The 26,919-nt window shown below is 25.6% G+C and overlaps 6 protein-coding genes across 6 annotated transcripts; 4 read left to right on the top strand and 2 right to left on the bottom strand.

The window, feature by feature from the left end:
* The first annotated feature begins 11,884 nt into the window (after nt 1-11,884).
* On the top strand, nt 11,885-14,407 carry LOC122855207. The gene is made up of 2 exons (XM_044156400.1): nt 11,885-11,998; nt 12,163-14,407. Exon 2 carries the CDS (start codon nt 12,255-12,257, stop codon nt 14,070-14,072), a length of 1,818 nt encoding a protein of 605 aa, XP_044012335.1. The 5' UTR covers nt 11,885-11,998; nt 12,163-12,254; the 3' UTR covers nt 14,073-14,407.
* A 349-nt stretch (nt 14,408-14,756) lies between these two features.
* Nucleotides 14,757-17,542, top strand: LOC122855205 (cell division cycle 5-like protein). The gene is made up of 2 exons (XM_044156398.1): nt 14,757-14,962; nt 15,058-17,542. The coding sequence occupies exons 1-2, from the start codon at nt 14,918-14,920 to the stop codon at nt 17,365-17,367; spliced, it is 2,355 nt and encodes a 784-aa protein (XP_044012333.1). The 5' UTR covers nt 14,757-14,917; the 3' UTR covers nt 17,368-17,542.
* Nucleotides 17,543-17,588: 46 nt separating this feature from the next.
* LOC122855206 (protein-lysine methyltransferase METTL21D-like) lies at nt 17,589-18,395 on the bottom strand. The gene is made up of 3 exons (XM_044156399.1): nt 18,136-18,395; nt 17,879-18,065; nt 17,589-17,813 (listed from the first exon to the last, which is right to left on the bottom strand). The coding sequence occupies exons 1-3, from the start codon at nt 18,375-18,377 to the stop codon at nt 17,589-17,591; spliced, it is 654 nt and encodes a 217-aa protein (XP_044012334.1). The 5' UTR covers nt 18,378-18,395.
* Nucleotides 18,396-18,435: 40 nt separating this feature from the next.
* Nucleotides 18,436-20,549, top strand: LOC122855204 (nucleoporin NDC1). Its single transcript, XM_044156397.1, has 2 exons — nt 18,436-18,529; nt 18,698-20,549. The coding sequence occupies exon 2, from the start codon at nt 18,807-18,809 to the stop codon at nt 20,541-20,543; it is 1,737 nt and encodes a 578-aa protein (XP_044012332.1). The 5' UTR covers nt 18,436-18,529; nt 18,698-18,806; the 3' UTR covers nt 20,544-20,549.
* Nucleotides 20,550-20,695: 146 nt separating this feature from the next.
* LOC122855202 (WD repeat-containing protein 36) lies at nt 20,696-23,838 on the bottom strand. Its single transcript, XM_044156395.1, has 2 exons — nt 21,708-23,838; nt 20,696-21,624 (listed from the first exon to the last, which is right to left on the bottom strand). The coding sequence occupies exons 1-2, from the start codon at nt 23,511-23,513 to the stop codon at nt 20,755-20,757; spliced, it is 2,676 nt and encodes an 891-aa protein (XP_044012330.1). The 5' UTR covers nt 23,514-23,838; the 3' UTR covers nt 20,696-20,754.
* Nucleotides 23,839-23,930: 92 nt separating this feature from the next.
* LOC122855203 (AP-2 complex subunit mu) lies at nt 23,931-26,660 on the top strand. The gene is made up of 5 exons (XM_044156396.1): nt 23,931-24,059; nt 24,604-24,977; nt 25,062-25,312; nt 25,394-25,653; nt 25,732-26,660. The coding sequence occupies exons 2-5, from the start codon at nt 24,638-24,640 to the stop codon at nt 26,210-26,212; spliced, it is 1,332 nt and encodes a 443-aa protein (XP_044012331.1). The 5' UTR covers nt 23,931-24,059; nt 24,604-24,637; the 3' UTR covers nt 26,213-26,660.
* Nucleotides 26,661-26,919: the final 259 nt, after the last annotated feature.

The following is a 26,919-nucleotide window of genomic DNA, read 5'->3' as shown; positions in this document are numbered from 1 at the left end:
AAACAGCTTATCGATATATTTGAACAAGTTGACTCAATGAAATTACCTTATGCAATAAAAAATAATTTACTGCATGTTATGAAACCAGTTGGAGAAAATTTGTTGGATTATCTGGAACGTACACGTGAAAAATGTGATGATCTATGCATAGGTGAACACTTTCCTACAATTGAAAATTTTTTTAAATACATTGAATTTGATTGTATTGGAAGAGTAGATGAAGTAAAAACATTTTTAAATATTTACAATGCTAATAATAAAAATTTTAGTTTGCATTTTTTTTTTTATGAAGCATGTACATATTGCCTTGAGGATATTATCTACAGTATATGGAACAAATTTTCAGAACAAGTGAAATCCAATATTAAATCTACACTTAATTATGCTAAAAAAACTCCTTTCCATGTGGAATATTGGATGCAATTCGTTGATAAACATCAGTCGTGGTCTTTAGCTGATGCCATTGAAATAGATGCACTTAGATATTGTGTTGAAAGGGCCAACAATGTTGGTGTTACATATTTCTTCAACAAACTCAGTCAAGATGATAAAAATATGGTAATTTCACTAGCTCAAAAACTATTGGAACATGGATTTATCGAATATCTGGCTTCTCGAGTTCCAGAACGAAAACTGAAACAGCACATTTGTACTTTATTTTCTTTTTTGGCATACATGATAGAAGACAACGAAAATCAATTATTCATATTAAATAAACGAAGAATAATTTTTTTTTTGATTAAAGAATGGCCCTGGAAATATTTGCTATTGGATTTGGATTACACTGATAAAAAAACATATAATTCGTTGATTGAAATCATTGTAGAAAGAATTGTTGATGATTATAATCGTTATAAAAAAACTGTTTATACTGATCTGTGGATGATACCTGAAATTTGGAAAAAAAATCCAAATCATTCTGAAGAAAGTATTGTTGAATTTTGCTGGTCAATGGAAAAATCAATAATGTTTAAACTTGAAGCTGTTACTCTTGTTACATCTGTTATTGATGATACTGATGGAGTAAATAAACTACGTTCCGAAATTTGTAGTTTCTTTGAAATTTATTGCAACGAATTTATTGACCAACAAAAATATGAAGTTGTTGATCTTTATCTGAAAAATTTACTACAACATGATAAAGAAAGAAAATCCTATATTAAGAATTATTACAATAAAAAAATATAATTGTGGTCGATTATTACTCATCAAGTACTTTGAAGAATTTGATATATTTTTAAATTGGCGTTTTGATAATGATTATGAGCTAATATTGTTTTTATTACACATTCATATCGGATGTTAAAAGTACATGAAACTGATTTCGAAATACCTATTGGAATATTATTTTAATTCTTGACTCTGATTCTAGTTATCAAAAACAATTTAAAAAAAGACTCATAAAAAATCATCATTTCAAAGCACATTTTCAAAAATATATTAAAGATGATCCAAAACATTTCAATCATATATTGTCTTATTTTCAATTTTCATTTGAAGAAATTGTTGAAATTAAAAAAAACATTTAAATATTTTTACAACAATTTCCCTTAATAATTTTTGTATTTTGTAATTTACTATTATTATCTTTCGAGTATTTTTGTAATTGATAGATATAATATGTAATGTTATTTTTCATTGAGAAATACTTTGCATGTCAAAAATATGTATTCATGTGATATTAAATATGTAACTCACTGATAAAAAAAATATAAACATAAAAAAAAAAAAGACTACGTTTTTACTTTTTCGAATGATAAAATCAACAATCCCCTAGCGGAACACTCAACAACAGTTTGATAGCGACTTGTTAATGACATGGGCGCTTATTCAATAGCAAATTAATAGCAAGTCAATAGCAAAAAGAATTATGGATTACAAAGGCTCTACATTACACTAAACATATTAAATTGATCTACATAAATTAAGGAAAAAATTAACAATGTTCCTATCACATTATTATAGCGTGATTCGATGTCATTTCTCAATAATGATAGCGAAGAATGATGTTAAATTTTTTTAGGTTATGTCCGAGCTGTCATTCGTTGTTGTCTGAGTCTTGGTAATTTATGGAAACTTACCGCGAGAATGGAATGACATGAAACATCCACTCAATAGCTAGTCAATAGCTAGTTAATAGCAAAAAAAAAAAAGTACAAAATACGATATTTATCATTGCTATTGTTTAATTGTTTATTATATTGTTTTTTTAAAAGTTTTTAACAACAATACATAAAATTAAAAAAAAAAAAAATTTTTTTTTTCGTTTAAATTCGTCCAACATCTAGTCATAGTAAAGTCAATAGCAGAACAATAGCAAATTTGGAGAAACTAAATAGCTAGTAAATAGCTAGTTAATAGAAAAAAAAAAAAAGTACAAAATACGATATTTATCATTGTTATTGTTTAATTGTTTATTATATTGTTTTTTTAAAAGTTTTCAACAACAATACATAAAATTAAAAAAAAAAAAAATTTTTTTTTTCGTTTAAATTCGTCCAACATCTAGTCAATAGCAAGTCAACAGCAGATCAATAGCAAATTCGTAGCAACTCAATAGCTAGTCAATAGCTAGTCAATAGCAAAAAAAAAAAAGTACAAAATACGATATTTATCATTGTTATTGTTTATTGTTGTTGTTTAATTGTTTATTATATTGTTTTTTTGAAAGTTTTCAACAACAATACATAAAATTAAAAAAAAAAAAAATTTTTTTTTTGTTTAAATTCGTCTAACATCTAGTCAATAGCAAGTCAACAGCAGATCAATAGCAAATTCGTAGCAACTCAATAGCTAGTCAATAGCTAGTTAATAGCAAAAAAAAAAAAGTACAAAATACGATATTTATCATTGTTATTGTTTAATTGTTTATTATATTGTTTTTTTAAAAGTTTTCAACAACAATACATAAAATTAAAAAAAAAAAAATTTTTTTTTTTCGTTTAAATTCGTCCAACATCTAGTCAATAGCAAGTCAACAGCAGATCAATAGCAAATTCGTAGCAACTCAATAGCTAGTCAATAGCTAGTCAATAGCAAAAAAAAAAAAGTACAAAATACGATATTTATCATTGTTATTGTTTATTGTTGTTGTTTAATTGTTTATTATATTGTTTTTTTAAAAGTTTTCAACAACAATACATAAAATTAAAAAAAAAAAAAATTTTTTTTTTGTTTAAATTCGTCTAACATCTAGTCAATAGCAAGTCAACAGCAGATCAATAGCTAGTAATTGTTGGTCAATATATATTAGCAGTATAAAATACGATATTTATCATTAACTGTTGTTTAATTGTTATTATATTATTTTTGTAGTTATCAACAATAAAATTGTAAGTTTTGTTAAATTCTGTCTGTCAGCAATATAGTTACATAGACATATAATTGTTACAATAAGTTAAGTCATTAGTAAAAGTATTAAAATACGATATTTATCATTATATTGTTTATTGTTTATTATATTGTTTTTGAATTTCATGTATTGTTGTTGAAACTTTAAAAACAATATAATAAACAATTAAAACAACAATAATAAACATAACAATGATAAATGGCGTATTTTGTACTTTTTTTTGCTATTGACTAGCTATTGACTAGCTATTGAGTTGTTACGAATTTGCTATTGATTTGTTGTTGACTTGCTATTGACTAGATGTTGAACGAATTAAAACGAAAAAAAAAAATTTTTTTTTTTTTAATTTTATGTATTGTTGTTAAAAACTTTAAAAAAAACAATATAATAAACAATTAAACAATAGCAATGATAAATATCGTATTTTGTAATTTTTTGCTATTAACTAGCTATTGACTAGCTATTGAGTGGATGTTTCATGTCATTCCATTCTCGCCGTAAGTTTCCATAAATTACCAAAACTCAGACAACAACGAATGACAGCTCGGACATAACCTAAAAAAATTTAACATCATTCTTCGCTATCATTATTGAGAAATGACATCGAATCACGCTATAATAATGTGATAGGAACATTGTTAATTTTTTCCTTAATTTATGTAGATCAATTTAATATGTTTAGTGTAATGTAGAGCCTTTGTAATCCATAATTCTCTTTGCTATTGACTTGCTATTAATTTGCTATTGAATAAGCGCCCATGTCATTAATGACTCTTCCGCTAGGGTCATTGATCACCAAGTGATTAAATAAATAATTAATAATCTCAACATTGAAAAAATAAATTTAAGTATGAACAAAAATCAATTAATTATTTTGCTTATGTTTTAATCAGTTTTAATTAATTTCTCGTGAATTAGTTTTTTAGTATTTAGTATTGCTTGAATTTATCAAGGTGTGTTTCCAATTTTCATATTTTTTATCAAATTGCCTAAAACGACATTTGACTTGACACTTGATCATTGTTGAATGCAGTTGAATGTTGATGGCCGATGCCTAGTGATTAATTGGGGTTATAATAATAATTTATTTTTATAAATCGTTTTAAATTAACAAACAAAAAAATCATCATGGGTATAAAATTTAAACTGGAATTCAATTTACAACAAATAACATTAATTCGAGTAGCTGCGATTATATGGAAAAGTCATCCAATAATTACTAAAATAAGTTCTTGTGTCACAATTAGTCATAGCTTCATTGAATGGAAGTCGTTTGATTATGATTTTTTCCGGACTAAAATAGGAGAGTGGCTCACCGATATATCTGAACAAGTTGATTCAATGAAATTACCTTCTGCTATAAAAAATGATTTATTGTATGTTATGAGACCAGTTGGAGAAAATTTATTGGATTATCTTGTACGTACATCAGTAAAATGGGATGGTATACTCGAAGCTAAATCATTTCCTGGACTTGACGTTTATTGTAAGCACATTGAATTTAATTATTTTGGTGAAGTTGATGAAGTGAAAACATTTTTAAATATTTACAATGCTAATGAAAATGTTAGTATACCTTTTTTATTTTATGAAGCATGTACATATTGCCTTGAGGATGTTATTCACAGTATATGGAACAAATGTTCAGAACAAGTGAAACACAATCTTAAAGTTGGACTCTCTGTCGGTCATGAAAAAGATTGGCAATTTATTCAGTACTACTGGATTCACCGCATTAGTAGAAATCAGTCAATAATACCATGTGAAAGCATTGATATGAATACACTCAGTTACTGTGTTCAAAAAGCCAACAATGTTGGTGTTAAATATTTCATCAACAAACCCAGTCAAGATGATGAAAATGAAAGGATTATAAAACTTGCTGAACGGATTCTATTCAAAGATCCAGACATAAGAAATAGGTATAATATACACCATGATAGTGAGTTTGAAAATCCAAAGAAACACACTTATAAATTAATTAATTCACTTTTAGCACGTATAACAGAAGACAAAAGAAATGAATTTTTCATTTCAAATAAAAAAAAAATAATTTCACTATTGCTTACTGAATGGCCCTGGAAAATTTTATTATTAGATTTTGATTATTTTGATAAAGAAACACATGATTGGTTGATTAAAAACATTATAGAAACAATTGTTAAAGATTTTTGTAATTATGGGAAAACTACAGTTTATACTGATCTGTGGCTGATATCTGAAATTTGGAAAAAAAATCCAAATTATCTTGAAGAAAGTATTGTTGAATTTTGTTGGTCAATGAAAGTACAAACGCTGTATAAACTATACACCGTTATTCTTGTTACATCTGTTATTGAAGATACTGATGGAGTGAATAAACGACGTCCAGAAATTTGTAAAGGCTTTGAAAAATATTGTACCAAACTTATTGATCAAAAAAAGTATGAACTTGTTGATCTTTATCTGAAAAATGTACTTCAAAATGATGAAGAAAGAAAAGCGTATAAAAAATTATTTTAAATTGGCGTTTTGATAATGATTATGTGCAAATAACACAATTTAAAAAAAATTTTACAGCTGATGTTGTTTTTATAAAACTTTTGTGTCGTTTGTTAAAAATATATAGAACTGATTTTGAAAAGCCTATTGAATCATTATTTTTAGTTCTTGAATTTGATCGTAGTTATCAAGAACAATTGAAACAGAAGCTCATAAAAAATTTTTATTTCAGAGCACATCTTGGAATATATATTAAGAAAGATCCAAAACAATTCAATAATACTTTGACTTTCTTTCAATTTTCATCTAAAGAAATTATTGAAATTAAAAACATTTAAAATTTAAATAATTACAATAAACAATAATTTTACCTCAATATTTTTGTATTTTTTTTCTTAATATTACTATCTTCAAGTATTTTGGAATTAATTACTATAATAATATTTTTACCATTAGAAATAGTATGTATGCTAGTCATAAATATTTGTATTCATGTGATATTAAATATGTAACTCTACGGATATAATAAAAAAAAATTTATTAAATTTATCAATAAAAAGTCTGGTGTTTATAAACATTTATTGATCTTGCAATGGGAATTGGGACTATTATTGCTTAATTTTATAAGATTAACTTTTTATTATACAATTATATTTTGTTTATATCAACAATTAGTACTAAAGCAGTTGTGTATCTGTATATAGATCTTTTGATAAATATTTTACAATACAATAAAAATAATTTGGCATATTGCAGATAATGAGCATTTTGATAATATAATAAATATGAGTGGTTGTAATTAGTATATGTTTTAAATTTAAAAAATTGATATAAATTATGTAATTTAATTAAATTTTGTAGATTGGAAACATGAAGTTAATCATTTACCTGTTGGCTGTTGCTGGCTGGAGAGCCAACTGGCAAACTTGAAATTGCTTAAAATATTCAAAATCCATATGTTGGTTTGAATCTGAATGCATTCATATCCACACAAAAAAAAAAAAAATAAAGATAAATAAAGGACTATGTTTTTACTTTTTTAAATGATAAAATCAACAATCAATGTCTATGAGATAATGAAATGAAATAATTGAATAAATAATTAATTAAAGAATTTAACATGCGAAAATCAATTGATTATTTTGCGTATGTTTTAATTAATTTTGGTAAATTTTGTTTTTGAGTATTTTGTATTGTTGAAATTTTATTAAGATGTGTTTCCAATTTTCATACATTTTCAAATTGCCTTTTTTGGTATAGTCTAACGTTTCGCTTCCCTATAAATACTATACCATGTTGATTTAACTATGGATTACAAAACCGGCCCTAAAACGACATTTGACTTGACACTTGATTGCATGATCAGTGTTGAATGTTGATAGCCGATGCCTATAGTGATTGTTTGGGGTTATAATAATTATTTTTATAAATCTTTTAAATTAACAAACAAAAAATCATCATGGGTATAAAATATAAACTGGAATTGAATTTACAACAAATAACATTGATTCGAGTAGCTGTAATTATATGGAAAAGTCATCAATGATTACTAAAATAAGTTATTTTGTCACAAGGAAAATTACATAAATCCAAGTCGATCACTTATAATTTATTCCGGGTTAAAATAAAAGATTGGCTCTCCGATATATCTAAACGAGTTAATAGAATGAAATTACCTTCTGCTATAAAAATGATTTATTGTACGTTATGAAACCAGTTGGAGAAAATTTATTGGATTATCTTGTACGTACTCAGTAAAATGGGATGGTTTACTCGAAGATGAGTCATTTCCTGAACTTGACGTTTATTGTAAGCATATTGAATTTGATTATTTTGGTGAAGTAGAGAAGAAAACATTTTTAAATATTTACAATGCTAATGAAGGTGTTAGTATACCTTTTTATTTTATGAAGCATGTACATATTGCCTTGAGGATGTTATTACAGTATATGGAACAAATGTTCAGAACAAGTGAAACACAATCTTAAAGTTGGACTCTCTGTCAGTCGTAAAAAAGATTGGGAATTTATTCCGGAGTACTGGATTCACCGCATTAGTAGAAATCAGTCAATAATACCATGTGAAAGCATTGATATATATATGCACTCAGTTACTGTGCTCAAAAAGCCAACAATGTTGGTCTTAAATATTTCATCAACAAACCCAGTCAAGGTGATGAAAATAAGATAATTTACGACTTGCTGAACGGATTCTATTCAAAGATCGAGAAGAAATAGGAATAATATATACCATGATAGTGAGTTTGAAAATCCAAAGAAACTGCACACTTATAAATTAATTAATTCACTTTTGCCACATATGACAGAAGAGAAAAATAACTTTTCATTTCAAATAAAAAAATTAATTTACTATTGTTAAAGAATGGCCCTGGAAATATTTACTATTAGATTTTGATTATTTTGATAAAGAAACATATGATTGGTTGATTGAAATCATTATAAAACAATTGTCAATGATTATAATTTTTATGAAAAATTGTTTATACTGATCTGTGGTTGATATCTGAAATTTGGAAAAAATCCAAATCCTCTTTAAAGAAAGTATTGTTGAATTTGTTGGTCAATGAAAGTACAACGCTGTATAAACTACACGCTGTTATTCTTGTTACATCTGTTATTGATGATACTGATGGAATAAATAAACTACGTCCAAAAATTTGTAAAGGCTTTGAAAAGTATTGCAACAAACTTATTAAGGAACAAAAATATGAACTTGTTGATCTTTATCTGAAAAATGTACTTCAAAATGATAAAGAAAGAAAAGCATATAAAGAATTATTACGAACAAAATATATTTGTCGTAGATTATTACTCTTCACGCAACTTGAAGACTTTTATATATTTTTAAATTGGCGTTTTGATAATGATTATGTTCAAATAACACAATTTAAAAAATATTTTACAGTTGACACTGTTATTATTAAAATTTTGTGTCGTATGTTAGATGTATATACAATTCGTTTTGAAAAGCCTATTGGATCATTATTTTGTTTTCTTGGTCTTGATCGTAGTTATCAAGAGCAATTAAAACAAAAGCTCATAAAAAATATTGATTTCAAAGCACATCTTAGAAAATGGATTGAAGAAGATCCAAAACGTTTCAATTATGTATTAACTTTTTTTCAATTTTCATCTAAAGAAATCGATGAAATTGAAAAAACATTTAACGTACCTTACCTCAATAATTTTTTAATTTTTTTTTATACTATCATTGGCTCAAATATTTCTGTAATTAATTAATATGATAATGTTTTTTTTTACTAAGAAATGGTATGTAAGAAATATTTGAATTCATGTGATATTAAATATGTAATTCACTGATAAAATAAAAAACTTTGTTAAATTTTAATCAATAAAAAGTCTGTGTTTATAAACATTTATTGATCTTGCAATGGGACTTGATTTATTTGAGTTTAACTTTATTAATAATAATAATTAATAATCAATTAATAATAATAATAAGCATAATAATAAATTATTATGCTACAATACAAGCTGCTCTGACTCAACATCAGAAATTTTAACATTGAACTGTCAATTAATATCTAATATGTATTTAAATATGACCAAATAATTAAATAAATAATTAATATCAGTGTTGAAAAAAAAAATTGAAGAATTTAATAAACGAAAATTAATTATTTTGAGTATGTTTCAATTAATTTTTGGTGAATGAGTTTTTTAGTATTTTGTATTGTTTGAATTTATCAAGGTGTGTTTCCAATTTTCATATAGGTCACCATGATTGTTAACGTCACTTTATGGCTGATGCCCATGGCCATCTCTGTTTGTCATTCTCTTTCTCTCTCGTTTTTTATAAATTGCAAAATAATTCAATAAATAATAATATTCAAGTGATACACGTGTGAAAGCCAGTGATTGTTTAAGGTTATAATAATAATTTCTTTTTATAAATTGTTTTGAATTAACAAACAAAAGAATCATCATGGATATAAAATTTAAATTGGATACAAATTTACAACAAATGGCATCAATTCGAGTAGCTGCAAATATGTGGTTAAGTCGTCCAATGATTGCTAAAATAAGTAATTTTGTAACAAGGAATGACATTGAATTGAAGTCTCCCCTTGATAATAAAATCAAGATAAAAATAAAAGGATGGCTTGTCGATATATTTGAACAAGTTGATATAATGAATTTACCCGATGCAATAAAAAATGATTTACTGTATGTTATGAGACCAGTTGGAGAAAATTTATTGGATTATCTTGGACGTACATCTACAAAATGGAATGGTTTATTTAAAGATCAGTCATTTCCTGGACTTAATGTTTATTGTAAATTCATAAAATTTGATTGTATTGGAAAAGTAGATGAGGTAAAAACATTTTTAAATATTTATAATAATAAAAAAAATGTTAGTTTGCCATTCTTGTTTTATGAAGCATGTACATATTGCCTTGAGGATGTTATCCACAGTGTATGGAACAAATGTTCAGAACATGAGAAATTCACCATTCAATTGTCACTTTCTTTCACTCTTAGTTCTGGTGGAAATAATATGCATAAAATTCAACAATACTGGATCCAAGTCATTGATAAAAATCAGTCAATGTTTCCAACTAAAGTCACTAAAATAGATGCACTTAGATATTGTGTTGAAAAAGCCAACAATGTTGGTGTTAAATATTTTATTAATAAACTCAATCAAGATGATAAAAATAAGATAATTTTACCACTTGCTCAAGAACTAATGAGACAACGAATCGAAGGAGGCTTGCTTCGTGTTGCTCCAAGCCAAAGTCTAAAACAGCACATTTGTAATTTATTTACTCTGTTGGCACATATGACAGAAGACAACAAAAAACAATTTTTAATATCAAAACAACAAGCAATAATTTTACTTTTGATTAAAGAATGGCCCTGGAAGTATTTGCTATTGAATTTGGATTATTTTGATAAAGAAACATATGATTGGTTGATTAAAATCATTGTAGAAAGAATTGTTGATGATTATAACTTTTATAAACAAATTGCTTATACTGATCTGTGGATGATATCTGAACTTTGGAAAAATAATCCAAATCGTTTTAAAGAAAGTATTGCTGAAATTTGTTGGTCATTGGAAAAACCACTGATGTTTAAACTAGAAGCTGTTACTATTGTTACATCTGTTATTGATGATACTGATGGAGTAAATAAACTACGTCCAGTAATTTGTCAAGGCTTTGAAAAACATTGCAACAAATTTATTGACAGACGTAAATATGAAGTTGTTGATCTTTATCTGAAAAATATACTTCAAAGTGATGACGAAAGAAAATTATATAAAGCGTTATTACAATCAAAAAATATTTGTGGTCGATTATTACTCTTCAAGTACTTTGATGAATTTGATAGATTTTTAAATTGGCGTTTTGATAATGATTATGTGCAAATTGCAAAATTTAAAATTGAATTTACAGCTGATATTGTTTTTATTACACTTTTATGTCGTATGTTAAAAGTACATGAAAATGATTTCGAAATGCCTATTGGAATATTATTTTTAATTCTTGACTTTGATCCTAGTTATCAAAAACAATTTAAACAAAGGCTCATCAAAAATCATCATTTCAAAGCACATCTTCGAAATTATATTGAAGATGATCCAAAAAAATTCGACCATATATTGTCTTATTTTCAATTTTCATCTAAAGAAATTGTTGAAATTAAAAAAACATTTAAATAATTTCACAACAATAATTCACCTCGATATTTTTTGTATTTTTTTTTACTATTATCTCTCAAGTATTTTTGTAATTAATAAATATAATAATATTATTTTTTTTACTACCTCCTATTGCATAACTATTTTTTTATAAATTAAAATAAAAAAATATATACATATTTATGTGATATTAAACATGTAACTCTTTAAAAAAAATAAAAAATAATATTGTTAAATTTTTGCTAATAAAATGTCTGTGTGTTTATAAATATTTTTTTTTATTATAATTTCTTGGATCGAATCTTGGCGCTTTTTTTTTCCTAGCATAATAGTTTAATGGCGACGTTTTTTCTCTAGTTGTTTTTTTTCAGCATGGTTCGTTTATAATTTATAACGATTAACGACGCCGGGATTTAATTTCTCCTTGCAAACAATTGTTTATAATCAACAATAAAAACAAAAACAACAACACAAGTAAGTATATATTGTCAAATTAAACAGCTTCTTTTAGCTTTAACATTACAAAATTTCTAAATACATTAACAAAATGTCATTAAAAAAAAGCCAAACAACAGATCTCACCCAACCTAAAAATATTATATCAAATACTAAACAATAAAATAATCAATAATTTACAGATATCCACAAAAAAAAAGGCCAACAATCAAGCAGTTTTTCTGATTGAATAAAAAACAAAACACCATTTTATTTATACATAAATAAAAAGACAATGGCTGCAAATATAAATTTCGAATTAACTCTCCAGCAAATATCAACAATAAAATTGGCAATTGATCTTTGGTCACATGCATCAATAAAAAAGAAAATAATTGAATTTTTAAAAACAAAAGGATTAAATTCAATTAATACAACTAAAAACAAAAATATTGAACTATGTCGTGAATTAATTGAACAAGTTAAAAAAAAGAATTTACCAATTACAATAAAACCAATGTTAATGAGTGTCATTAAACCAGTTGGTGATAGATTATTTAATTATTTACAATGTGTTGTAAACAGATTACATGGTCCAGAAAATACATATCCATCAATATGTAATTATTATGAAAAAATTCAATGGACATCAGTTGGTACAATTGACGAAGCAAATACATTTAAAGAATTATATTTTAAAATGCCAAATGATGAAATTATAAATATGCAACATATGTTTCTTGAAGCATGTTTTTATTGTTGCAAAAAATTGATTAAAAATATATGGAATACATGTTCAAATGATGATAAAAAAAAAATAAGTTCAACAATTGATTTAAAAATGATAAAAGATTATTATAATTACTGGAAACGTCATGTTTATAGTAGAAAATCAAATGCATATAAACAATCACCAGCAGTAAGTGTACCTGATGCATTTACATCATGTCTTCTTGATGGTAATGTTGAAGGTTTTAAATTTTTTTTTAATGAACTCAGTACAAATGATAAACGAGCAATTGTTGTACCAACTGCTGAAGTAATATTGGTTAAATATGTTGAAGCAATTAATCATAAACAAAGTTCAATAATGTATATTGCTACTGATGTTAAACAACGAATTGATATGTTAATATTTTTATATATAAATATGCCAGTTAGTGAAAAATCAAATTTCATTTGTAGAAATAAAATGGTATTACTTGATATATTTATCAAGGAATGGCCATGGAGTAATTCTTATGCTGAAATATTGGATTTAAATCCATTGACAACATTGGAATATGGTCGATTGATTGTTAGTATTATGAATGTTGTTATTGATGAATTTAATCAACTTGGAAAGAGTTCATTAACCAGTTTATGGATGCTTGTTTATACTTATGATAAACTACCTGTTGATGAAAAAGCTAGCCTTGTTGAAATATTTTGGGAATCATCACAATTATTGACATATAAATTGCAAGCAATTGCTTTGATTATATCGGTTATAGATGATGATGGTGTGGCAACACATTATGATGAAATTATCAAAGGTTTTGAAAGAGCATCAATTAAAATATTGCTAAAAGATCACTATGAAATTATTGATATTTTCATGAAAAGTATATTGAAAACAGATGAGGAGAGAAAACAATTTATGGAAAAAATAAAAACTCATAATATTTGTCGTCATTTTATTGTTTCTGGAAAATATAAAGAAGCTGATAAATTTTTAAATTGGCGTTTTAATAATGACAATGATAAAAGTAAATTCAAACAAAATTTAAGAAATAATCAATATTGTATAACAATTATTTGTCGTATTTGGGATTCATGCAAGAATTTAAAAGTTGAAACAATTAAGCCAATATTTGAAAAATTCTTTAAATGGATAAATTTCACAGAAAAAGAAATGAATGAATTAAAAAAGAAAATTAAAAATGATCCACAAGTTAAAATTCATCTTAAAAAGTATTATTTAAAATGTCCATATCTTTATATTACTTTGTTGGATAGTTGTTCATTTACTCCTGAGGAAATTGATGAAATGCAGGTCAAAATTGCAAGTGAATCTGAAACTCCAAAAACTAAAAAAACTCCAAAAACTTATATTAAAATTATACGCAAGTAATTTCGACAAAACCACCAGTTATTATTTTTATATCTTAATTTTTTTTCGTTATTATTTTTTGTCATTTTCATTATTCAATTTACATAATTATCAGTTTTTTTTTTTTTATTTTATCTACCTCATTTTTCAAGACAAAAAAAAATTTTTTTTTTTTTTTCCAAGTTAGTTTTTAGTCCTTTTTTTTTGATAATAATATTACATAATAATCATTATTAATTTTATTAATAAAATTAAAATAATCTGTTGTGTAATAAAAATAATTCAATTATTTTTATATTTTCGTAAAATATTTGTACTCTTGTAATGACTTTATCAAATAAATGATTCTTAAAATTGATTATGTTTATTCTGATTTATCAATTATAAAATTATCAATTAAAAATAATTTTGTATTTTATTATTGATCTTTTCTATGTGTATTTTTTATTTTATTGTTCCTCACAGGGGTTTTCAATTAAAAAAAAATTTTTTATAGTAAAAAAATTAATAGAAAATTGCAATAATTAATTGTAAGGTAATTTTTTTCGAATCTCACTTGTTCAATTTACTAGCAATACATGATAATAATAATTTAATTTCTATAGACTATTTTTGTTTTATTGATGTACATTGATGCATTTGATAGCATTTGATATTTTTGTTGTTGGTGTGTATGTGTGTTGTGTGTGTGTGCAGCAACAGCACTGACACACTCAACTCTCAAGTCCGCAGGGAACAATTGTCAACGTCAGTCAACGTATGTCGTACAACAAACATTGCAAAATAAAAAAGTCAAGTGTAAAAAAAACAATTTTAATCATAAAAATTAATTTAGATTAATAAAAAATTAACAACAAACAATAAAAATGCCGCGAATAATGATAAAGGGTGGTGTCTGGCGAAATACAGAGGTATGCATAGTAAAAAAAAAATATCAATTAAAAAACTTAACCTTTAAAAGACTAGAAAATTGAATATTATTTATTGATAATTTATTTATTTACAGGATGAAATACTAAAAGCAGCAGTGATGAAATACGGTAAAAACCAATGGAGCCGTATTGCATCATTACTCCATAGAAAATCAGCAAAACAATGTAAGTCTCGTTGGTTTGAGTGGCTTGATCCAAGCATCAAAAAAACTGAATGGAGTCGAGAAGAGGATGAAAAACTTTTGCATACTGCAAAATATATGCCAACGCAATGGAGAACAATAGCACCAATGATTGGTCGTACAGCTATTCAGTGTCTTGAACGTTATGAGTATTTATTGGATCAAGCACAAAAAAAAGAAGAAGGTGAAGATGGTATTGATGATCCAAGAAAGCTAAAACCTGGTGAAATTGATCCAAATCCAGAAACAAAACCAGCTCGTCCTGATCCAAAAGATATGGATGAAGATGAACTTGAAATGTTGTCTGAAGCTCGTGCAAGATTAGCAAATACTCAGGGTAAAAAAGCTAAACGTAAGGCTCGTGAAAAGCAACTTGAAGAAGCAAGACGTCTTGCTGCATTACAAAAAAGACGTGAATTACGTGCTGCTGGAATAACAGTTAATCCAAAAAATAAACGTAAACGTGGTGTTAATTATAATGCTGAAATACCATTTGAAAAAAAACCATCAGCTGGTTTTTATGATACATCAAATGAGCATGTTGATCCATTAGCTGCTGATTTTTCAAAAATGCGTCAACAACATTTAGATGGTGAGCTTAGACTTGATAAAGAAGAACAAGAACGTCGTAAAGATAAACAAAAATTAAAAAATAAAAAAGAAAATGATATACCAACGGGAATGTTAAATAATGATGAACCAGTTAGAAAAAGAAGTAAATTAGTTGTACCAGAACCACAAATATCTGATGCTGAATTACAACAAGTTGTTAAATTTGGACGTGCATCTGAATTTGCACGTGAATATGCTGCTGAAAGTGGTATAACATTATCTGATAGTTTATTAGCTGATTATTCATTAACACCAAATGCAACAGCAACACCAAGAACACCACTTGTTACTGATCGTGTTTTTCAAGAAGCCCAAAATGTCATGGCATTAACACATGTTGATACACCATTAAAAGGTGGTTTAAATACACCGTTATATAATCCAAATTTTGGTAGTGTTGTACCACTATCAAATGCAACACCAACACCAAATACAATATTAGCAACACCATTTAGAGTACAAAAACAAAATGATGGTACTCCATTATCATCTTCATTCAATACACCTGGATCAGTTAAAAATACACCAGGTATTTTAGCACCAACACCAGTCAGAGATAAATTAAATATTAATCCAGAAACAAGTATTGATGGAGCTGAAACACCAGCTGAACAAAAACAATTAAAACAACAATTATCACTTGATCTTGGTGCATTACCAGCACCAAAAAATGACTATCAAATTGTCATACCAGATAATGAAGTAGCTGATGAAACAGCTGATAATCAAGATGATAATATTATTGAAGATCAAGCTGATATTGATGCTAGAAAACATGAAGAATATTTACTTCAACAAAAGAAAGAATTAGAAAAAAGATCCAAAGTTATACAAAGAAATTTACCAAGACCATCTGAGGTAAATACAGATATTTTTCGTGATAGTGGCTCATTAACTGATCTTCAAAAAGCTGAAGAATTAATTAAAAAAGAAATGATTGGTATTATGCAATATGATGCTGTTTTAAATCCAGTTCAACAAAGTAATACAAAACGTGGACAAACAATAATTTCACAAGCACAAAAGTATATTGAAGATCATCCATATGAAGATTATGATAAAGAAGATTTAGATAATGCTAGTAAAATGATTGCTGATGAAATGCAAATTGTTAAAGAAGGTATGGCACATGGAGAATTAAGTATTGATGCTTATACAACTGTATGGGAAGAATGTCTTGGTCAAATATTATATTTAGAACCACAAAAACGTTATACAAGAGCAACACTTGCTATTAAAAAAGACAGAATTGAAGCATATAAAAGAAAATTAGAAGAAAATCGTAATCATATGGTTCGTGAAGCTAAACGTGCTGCTAAAATGGAAAATAAATTGAAAATTCTAACTGGTGGTTATCAAACACGTTCACAAGTATTAACAAAACAACTTAATGATTTATGGGAACAAGTTGAACAATCACAACTTGAACTATCAACATTTAAATTTCTTCAAAGTCAAGAAGATGCTGCTTTAACAAGAAGAGTTAGTTGCTTAACTGAAGATGTTAATAGACAAGTTGAACGTGAAAAATCATTACAATCAAGATATGCAAAACTTCAAGAAGAACTTGAAGTATTACAAGTCAAGTAATTAAAAAAGATAATATTTAAATTTTTAAAATATAATTTTAAGTTTACATTATCATTATTTAATAAATAAACAATTTATTCAAAAATATTTTGTTTTTTTATTTTTTTCACTCAATCATCACAATATGTCTCGCTATTTTATTTTCTGAATTAAAAAAAATTATGTCATATAAAAAGGCTTTGTTTATTTTGATGAACCATTAAATCTAGCTTTAATTTTCATTAGAGATATGTTAATTCTACCAGATGTATATCATCACTGGAATAAGTTGGATGTTGTTGACTCGTTGGAATATACTTAAGCTGAAATTTTTTCTTCAACTCTGATAAAAATTCTTTCCAAACTGGTACTTGACCTGGTGTGTCTCTTTCCTCTTGGCTAAGAATAGCATATGTTTTTTTATTTTTACAAAAATACTCCAAAGTATTTATCAGTGGTTGTATTGACTGAAAAAAAATTAATTTTACATTATTATTATTCAACATTTATGATAATTTAATTTTCCACAAACCTCTGAATAATAAATACAATCAGCAAGCAATACAATATCAGGTTGAAAATCAAGTTCTATTTTATTTCCCCAATCAAGAGTTTGTGCTTCAATGGATCCTGAATTTTTCCACTGCTTTTCATTGTTGATTATATTTTTTTTTAACATTGGCAATGTACTCTCAAGATCTGTCATTACTACCTGAGCCCTGGATAATTATATTTTTCGATTATTGATATTTTTAGTAATACTTATAATGCTTAATACAAATTACAAACCCAAGACATGCTGCTGTCATTCCAACACATCCTACACCAGCTCCAAGTTCTAATATTTTTTTTCCAACTAGCCAATTACCACCAAGTCGTTCATCACTTGATAAAACATCTAAATATTTTGCCAAAACAAGAGCAGCATCCCAAACAACACAGGAAACATCACCAACATTTTGTTGGTACAATGTTAATTCTTTTTTTTCAGATTCAATCTCAAAAATTCGAGTAAATACATCAGCATTCATTGTTGTTGTTGTTGTTTTTTTTTTGTTTTTCTTTTTTCAAAGTCATTAAAGTGTGTGTTGTAAACAAGGCATTATATTAACTGTCACATACACCATTAAAAAAAATTAATTCTTTTTTTTTTTCTACATATCAAATTATCAAACTGTATCAGGTAAAAATTAAATATTATTATTTTATTTTTTAATAATTTTTAAACTTGATTTTACTATTAATTCTTCAATTTAATTTAAAGTAAAATTTCGATAAATAAATTCGTTACTCCGCACTTGCGCATTGCATTTTTTCGAAATAATAAATTACTATTATTATTATCCACCAGGTGGGTTACACGAGGTCTGCAATCTGCATTAAACAATATTTCTCTCAGAGAAAAAATAAAAGCCGGCTAAATGTTGTTGTAATAAAAAGTTAAAATAAAAAGTTAAATAATGGCTGAAATAACAAACAGAGGATGCAAAGACATATTATTTCCACGAATGATATGGGCAATTGCATCAAGTATTGTTGTACAATTTATATTCATGAGTTGTGTAATATTAATAACAAATTTAAGTTTAACAAGTCCATTGTCATGGTTAAAAGACACCTGGTACATGATAACATGTTTTCAAATGTGGTCATACTTCATGGTGCTTGCTGGAGTTATAATATTTCAAGGAATAGTATGCAGTAAAAATTATTTAAAATCACCACCATTTACTGATACAAGATTTTCAATATTTTGTTCATTATTTACACCACATAATTTTATGATTGGTTGTATTTATATTTTAATTGGTGGTGTTCTTGTTTGGTTACATTTATCACTTGAAGATGGTAATTACAGTTATTTAAAAAAACCATGTAAAAATATTGATGGTAGCTGTCTTGTTGAAGAATATTTATATCTTCAAATTGGTGGTATATGGACTGGTTTTTATTATTTTACAAAAACAAATATATTTGGTTTTAAAAATTTACAATTTTCAATAATACCAGAATTAAAATATTGTCAAGTTAAAAGAGGAATAAATAATATATTACCAACAGCAATGACAAGTGCATTATTACCATCAATATATTATATAATATTTTATTATTTTTGTGGACAATATATACGTAAAGTAACAACAACAATATTGTTCATTAACTTTGAAGATGAATCATTGGATCAATTATCAAAATTGATAAATATATCACTTATATTTCATACCTGGTTGTATGCAACATTATTTGCATTAACAATGAACAGTATGCATTTATTATTTCAAGCACATTTAACTGAATGGATGCCATTTGAAATTGGACAAAATATATATAATAATAATTGTCCAAGTGTAACACTACCAGAAGCATTGTCAATGAATAATATACCAATTATTCAACATCTTGGATATCTTGATTTATTTAATATTGCACAAAAGGATAAACAAAGAAGAGCTCATTTATTTACACTAAGTCAACCTGGAGGACATCCTTATAATTGGAATGGAATTATTGAAAAATGTATTGAATTATTAAAAAAATATTCTGATGATATTAATGATATTTGTTCTGGTAAACAAGATGTTAATAATGCAATTGTAACAAATATTGTGGCTCCAGTGAGTATTGTTGATAAACAATTTTCATATAATATGAGAAGTTTAACAACACAAGCATCATCAATTGCATCAACAATTAGTGAATCAGATATTGTTAATTCAACACCAACAATTGGTAAATTTATTGTTGATCTTTTAACAACAACAAAACAAAATATCATAAATTATTTATTATCAAAACCAATTATATTTTACTTTTTTGGTACACAAAATAATAGTAAAATACAAAATTTATTGGCAAATGGACAACCAATAATATGGGCAACTGAAGCAATATCATCACTTGTTGTTTGTTCAATTGAAGAAGATCCATATGGTATTGCACAAAAAGATTTACCACGTATTGTTGAATTATTATTATCATTGAAACAATCATTAGATAATTTACATAAAATGAATTTATTAATGAGAAAAACAAGTTATGATGATAAGAAAAAAAGACAAATGTTATTGTCATTAAGAAGTGCTAATAAAAGAAGCATTTATAAAATTACAATGGCATTTAAAAGCTACATCAATGATTTAGCATTTGAACAAAATATCAAAGATCAACTACAAAATTTCATCAATTGTCGAGAATAATTTCAACTGCTTAAATGTAATTTTTTTTTTTTTTTTTATATTTATTTAATTACATAAAAATATCATAAAAATTACTATTAAAAATTTCTTTTTTGTATTAATTATTATTATCATTGTCATTATAAATAAATAAAATATTTTTCTCAATAATGTTTTTTTTTTTTTGTTAATGTAAAATATTTTTATTTAAACAATTCAAAAATTAATCAAATTACAATTTTTTTAAATGCTGTACAACACTTAAATTGAAAAATAATTTTTCCTGAAGTATAGACCATGTTTTAGTCTGTACTTGTTGTAATTCTTCAAGATATTTCCATAAAATTTCGTCATTTTGTATAATTGTACCATGTGATTTAAGGAAAACAGCTAAATATGCTTGTGAAAGTTCAAAATTTTGATATGTTTCCATCATGTATTTAATCATTTTCATAAATTGCAACATAAGTGTTGTTGATAATGTCATGTCTAATGATAAAGATTGTATTTCAATGTCAATTGAACTTGGACCAAGTGATTTAAGTCTATCAATTGGTACTGTATAATCATTACTATTTATTGTTGCTTGTAATTGTCTTCCAAATACAGTAAGATTACTAAAACCTTGTGGAATAATAATTTTACTATCATCTTCAATTTTATCACTTGTTGAAAGATCAAATTTAAATTCAAGTGATGGTATTGTTGGTAAGAAAAATGGTGCTGCTTCTGGTGCTTTTGGTGGATCTTTTGGTTTATTTCTTTTTTTAACAATATCAATATTTAACAAATTTTGCCATCTTGAATTTGCTAATAATGACATTGTTATAAGATCTTCACTTAATTGTTCTGGTGATACATAAATATCATCTTCTTGTTCTTGATTATCAGTTGTTATTTCTTCATTATTATCAGTTTGTTCTGATAATGTACCAGGTAATGTGACACTTGGAACAGGAGCATTTGGTTGAATTGCTTTTAATGATACATGAGAAAATAGTGTTTTATTTGACCAAAGATAAACACCATAATTTTCAACATGAGCTGTTGCAAGATATTGTCCAGTTGGTGAAAATGTCAATGAAATACATGCTTCAGGTACCTTGAAAAATAATAAAAACAATTATTAAATTATAGAATAGATTATTCATGCATTTTTTTTTAAATTTTAAATGATAAATTTACCTGGAAAATATCAATCATTTTACCAGATGGTATATCCCAAGTTCTTATTGTACAATCCATTGATGAACTAACAAGCCATCTAGCATCTGGACTAAATGTTGCATCTTTTAATTGAGCTTCATGTCCAATAAAATGTCTTACAACTCTTCTACTATCTAAATCCATAAGTATTATACTAAAATCTTCAAGTGCAAGAGCAATTAATGAACTTTCTCTATGTGTTTTTAACCATTCAATTGGTTTAATTAATTTAACAACTTGTTTTGGAATATTTAATTTAGATTTAAATGACCAAAATTTAACATAACAATCATGACCAGCAGATACAACAGTTTGATTTAATGAATCAACCATAATACCCTTAACAGCACCCTCATGTGCACCATATTTTTTATCACCATATGTTGCTCGTAATATACCAGATTGTATATTATATCTATCAATATGTCCAGTATTAAAACCAATAATAACAAAATTACCACATTGTGTCATTGTTAAAGCTGTTGAATTTGCATTATAATTTTTTTTAAATCTATCATGTAATAATTTATGTTCACCCATTTTTAATTTATCATATGACCATGTTGTAACAACACCAAGACCTAAATGTTGTGCAGCAATATTATCCCAATCTTTTTCTCTTGTTGTTTCAAATGAAAATTCTGTAATACGTGGCATTATTAAATTATCTTTAACATGTGAATTTTTTTTTTTCGATGCTTTTCTATCAAATGATGCTTTGCCTAAACTTTTATTAAATGTTTCAGCAATTGTTGAACATATACGTAATGATGAATCTTCACCAGATGTTAATATATTATGTCCATCATTACCATAAAATTTTAAACATGTTAATGGCTCAGAATGTCCTTCTCTTATTCTCAATAATGTTGGATCTTTATTTTCTCTACAATCCCAAAGTTTTAATGAATTATCTTCTGAATTTGTTACAATTAATGGTTCATTTGATAAAAATTTTAATCCAGCAATTGATTTAAAATGTGCATTAATAAGTTCATTAACAACTTTTTTTTTTTCTAAATCCCAAAATATAATATGTCCCTGTGTTGTACCAGTTACCATTATTGGATTATCATCTGTTCTAAAACTAATTGATGTAACAATACCCCATGATTGTACAAGTTCAAATAATACCTCATCAATTTGAAAATTAAATAATTTAATTTTACCATTAGCAAGACCAACTGCAACAACATATAATGCTGGTGCTTGTTCAATAGCTGTTACAGCTGATTGCCATCCATTAAAATCATATATTTTTTTAGATGTATTAATATTCCATAATTGTAATGTACCTTGTTCACTTGCTAATAATATTTTATTTATACATGCTAATGGATGAATCATACATGTTATTTTAAATATATTATTATTAAATGTTAATTCAAGTAATTCTTCTTCTGTACGTATATCCCATACTTTGACAATACTATCTTCATCAACTGATAATATATTAGGACCAAATGGTAAAATAATATGAACTGGTGCATTATGACCAGTATATGTATGTTTAAGTTCATTACCACGACGCCATGCATAAATATTTTTATCAGCTGCTGTATATACATGATATGCATCACCAGATAAACATGTTATATCATCAGTATGTGATGGTGATACTGTTAACAAAGTAAAATGTGAACAACCATATGTATGAAATGATTTACCAACACTTGTTACTATTAAATTTTCTTTTCTTCTTTGAATATAACGCACATTCAATGGTATATGATTAGATACATAACCTAATGCACGATTTTTAGAAAATACTCTACTTTCTGCCATTTTTTAAATTATTTTTATATTTTTTTTTTGATATTTTATTGTTGCATTTAAACATCAACACTTGTTGTCTTGATTTCTTTCAATAGTAATTATTTACTCTTTTTTTTTTTATATTTATAATAACCATCAAATGTAAGCACATGGTCTAGACAAAAATCACTTTGAAATTTTTATTGAAAATTATTTTGTGAACTAGCCTTTATTTGTGTTCTTTTTGATTGGATGTTAATTATAATTGATTTTATAGAAATCGAAATAGAAATCTATAGAAATATCGAAAAATTTTTGTGTTATTTTTTATTGTTTTATTTGTCTTGTAAATAATATTTATATTTAATTAATAATAAAAATAATATAGTAATTTGATTATTGACATCTTTGATAATTGACATCAATAAAAATTTTGAATCACGTAGTGTAAAAGTGGGTGTATCATTGAGGGGGAATCTTGATGTGGAATTGTTCGACGTTTTAGCCACCGGTTATTATTTTAGTGTCATTTTGTTAAATTTTTTATTAAAATTATTTTTTGGATTATTGAAATGAGTAAGTATAATATTTACAAATTAAATATAAATCAATAAAACCTATATAATAATTATTATTAATAATACAAATATATATTAAATTTACATTTTATATTTATAAATTTTTGACGGATCGATAAGAGACAAAAGTGTTTTATAAAAGTACTCCGAAATGTCATTTATCAATTGGGGCGTTATCAAAAACTATTAATATTTTATAAATAATAATCTATTAATAAGCAAATTAATTTAATTAATTGCCAATTAAATTTATTTATTCAAGGACATTATTATATAAAGCTATAGAAATTTTTTTTTTTCTCAATATTTATTGATTAACTATTGTTTGATTCCAAAGTCATTTATCTTATTTTTTTATATGTATTTTTTTTTTTTACATTGTTAAGATGCATTATTAAAAATCGAGAAATCTTTTTTATCAACAATTGTAATTGTTTAATTATATAGTAATTATTTATAATAAATTAATTTTTAATGATGCTGTATTATTTTAAAATAAAATATTAAATATAAAGTATAATAATTAATAATTTTGTTTTCAGATTAGTCAGATAATTATTGACTATCTCGACCAAAATGATCGGGGGTCTATTTGTTTATAACCATAAAGGTGAAGTTTTAATATCTCGTGTTTATCGTGATGATATTGGACGTAATGCAGTTGATGCATTTCGTGTTAATGTCATACATGCAAGACAACAAGTTAGATCACCAGTTACAAATATTGCACGTACATCATTTTTTCATATTAAAAGAGCTAATATTTGGTTAGCAGCTGTAACCAAACAAAATGTTAATGCTGCTATGGTTTTTGAATTTTTACTTAAAATAAATGATGTTATGCAATCATATTTTGGTAAAATATCTGAAGAAAATATTAAGAATAATTTTGTCTTAATATATGAACTACTTGATGGTAAATATTCTCTTTTTATCAATAAAAAATATTCAATTTAAATAGATTAATTATAACAAATATTTGTATAATTGTTTTTTATAGAAATTCTTGATTTTGGTTATCCACAAAATTGTGATACTGGTGTATTGAAGACTTTTATCACTCAACAAGGTGTTAAATCAGCAACAAAAGAAGAACAATCACAAATAACATCTCAAGTTACTGGACAAATTGGCTGGAGAAGAGAGGGAATTAAATATCGTCGAAATGAATTATTTCTCGATGTTTTGGAGTATGTTAATTTACTCATGAGTCCACAGGGACAAGTACTAAGTGCACATGTTGCTGGAAAAGTAAATTAATAATTAATATTTATAAAAAAAAAAATTTAAATATCAAGAATATTATTAATGATGTATTAATTAATTTACTAGGTTGTTATGAAATCATATCTATCTGGAATGCCTGAATGTAAATTTGGAATAAATGATAAAATAGTTATGGAGTCACGTAGTACAAAAGGTGGTGGTGGTGTTGGTACATTAGGTGGTGATGATCCAACAGGTGCTAGATCTGGTAAACCAGTTGTTGTTATTGATGATTGTCAATTTCATCAGTGTGTTAAACTTTCGAAATTTGAAACTGAACATTCCATTAGTTTCATACCACCTGATGGAGAATTTGAACTTATGAGGTAATTTAATAATTTATAATTGTCTTGTTGATTTTTAATTATTAATTATTATTGTTTGGTTTTTTTTGATGCTTTTAGGTATCGTACAACAAAAGATATATCATTGCCATTCCGTTTGATTCCATTGGTACGTGAAGTTGGCCGTACTAAAATGGAAGTTAAAGCTGTATTAAAATCAAATTTTAAACCTTCATTACTTGGACAAAAAATTGAAGTACGTGTACCAACACCATTAAATACAGCTGGTGTACAATTAATTTGTTTAAAAGGTAAAGCTAAATATAAAGCATCTGAAAATGCAATTGTATGGAAAATAAAACGTATGGCTGGAATGAAAGAAACTCAATTATCTGCTGAAATTGATCTTCTTGAAACTGATACTAAAAAAAAATGGACAAGACCACCAATATCAATGAATTTTGAAGTACCATTTGCACCATCTGGCTTTAAAGTACGTTATTTAAAAGTTTTTGAATCAAAACTTAATTATTCTGATCATGATGTTATTAAATGGGTTAGATATATTGGTAGAAGTGGTCTTTATGAAACAAGATGTTAATAATACTCATGAATAAATGAAAAAAAAAATAAAATAAAATAAACATTTAAAACAGTAAAATAAAAACAAAATTTAATGTTTGAAGTTTAAATAATAAATAAAATTAAATTTACACTATTAAAAAGAACAAGAATAAAAAACAATGAAGTATAAAAAAAATTAGTTAATGAAAATATATACAATAACTTGATTCCAAAGAGCCAAATATTATGTCTTGGATGATAATGCGCAGAATCCTACGAAATCTATATTTTTCGTATTGATTATCAAACAGTAGTTGTGTCTTAAAAATTAATTTTTTTTGATTGACATATTATGAAAATTAATTAAAAGATAAAAAAGGTTACAAGGACGTCTTTGGTATCAGTGTTAGACATTTAAAAAAAGGGAAATAAATATAAAATATTATTACAAAATTATTAAAATTATGATAAAAAAAAAAAAAAAAGATTCTATTGACAAAAATGTATGAAATTATTCGTAGATATTATCATTGATGTTAAATATTCATTGTATCAACTGAAACAATTAGTGAATTAATAATTTTATCTGTACTACTTTTAAAAAAAAAAAACATTGAATCTCGAAATACATGTATGAATGAATTATGAATTCTACATTAAATTTTTTTTTTTTTTTTTTCATAATAATTATATGGTAAATAAATATCAACTACCAGTAATAAGCATGTTTTAATAGTTTTTTTT

Source organism: Aphidius gifuensis, linkage group LG4 (genome assembly GCF_014905175.1).
Source record: "Aphidius gifuensis isolate YNYX2018 linkage group LG4, ASM1490517v1, whole genome shotgun sequence".
NCBI lineage: Eukaryota > Metazoa > Arthropoda > Insecta > Hymenoptera > Braconidae > Aphidius > Aphidius gifuensis.
The sequence above is the reverse complement of the archived record's forward strand: the minus strand, read 5'-3'. Positions and strand labels throughout refer to the sequence as shown.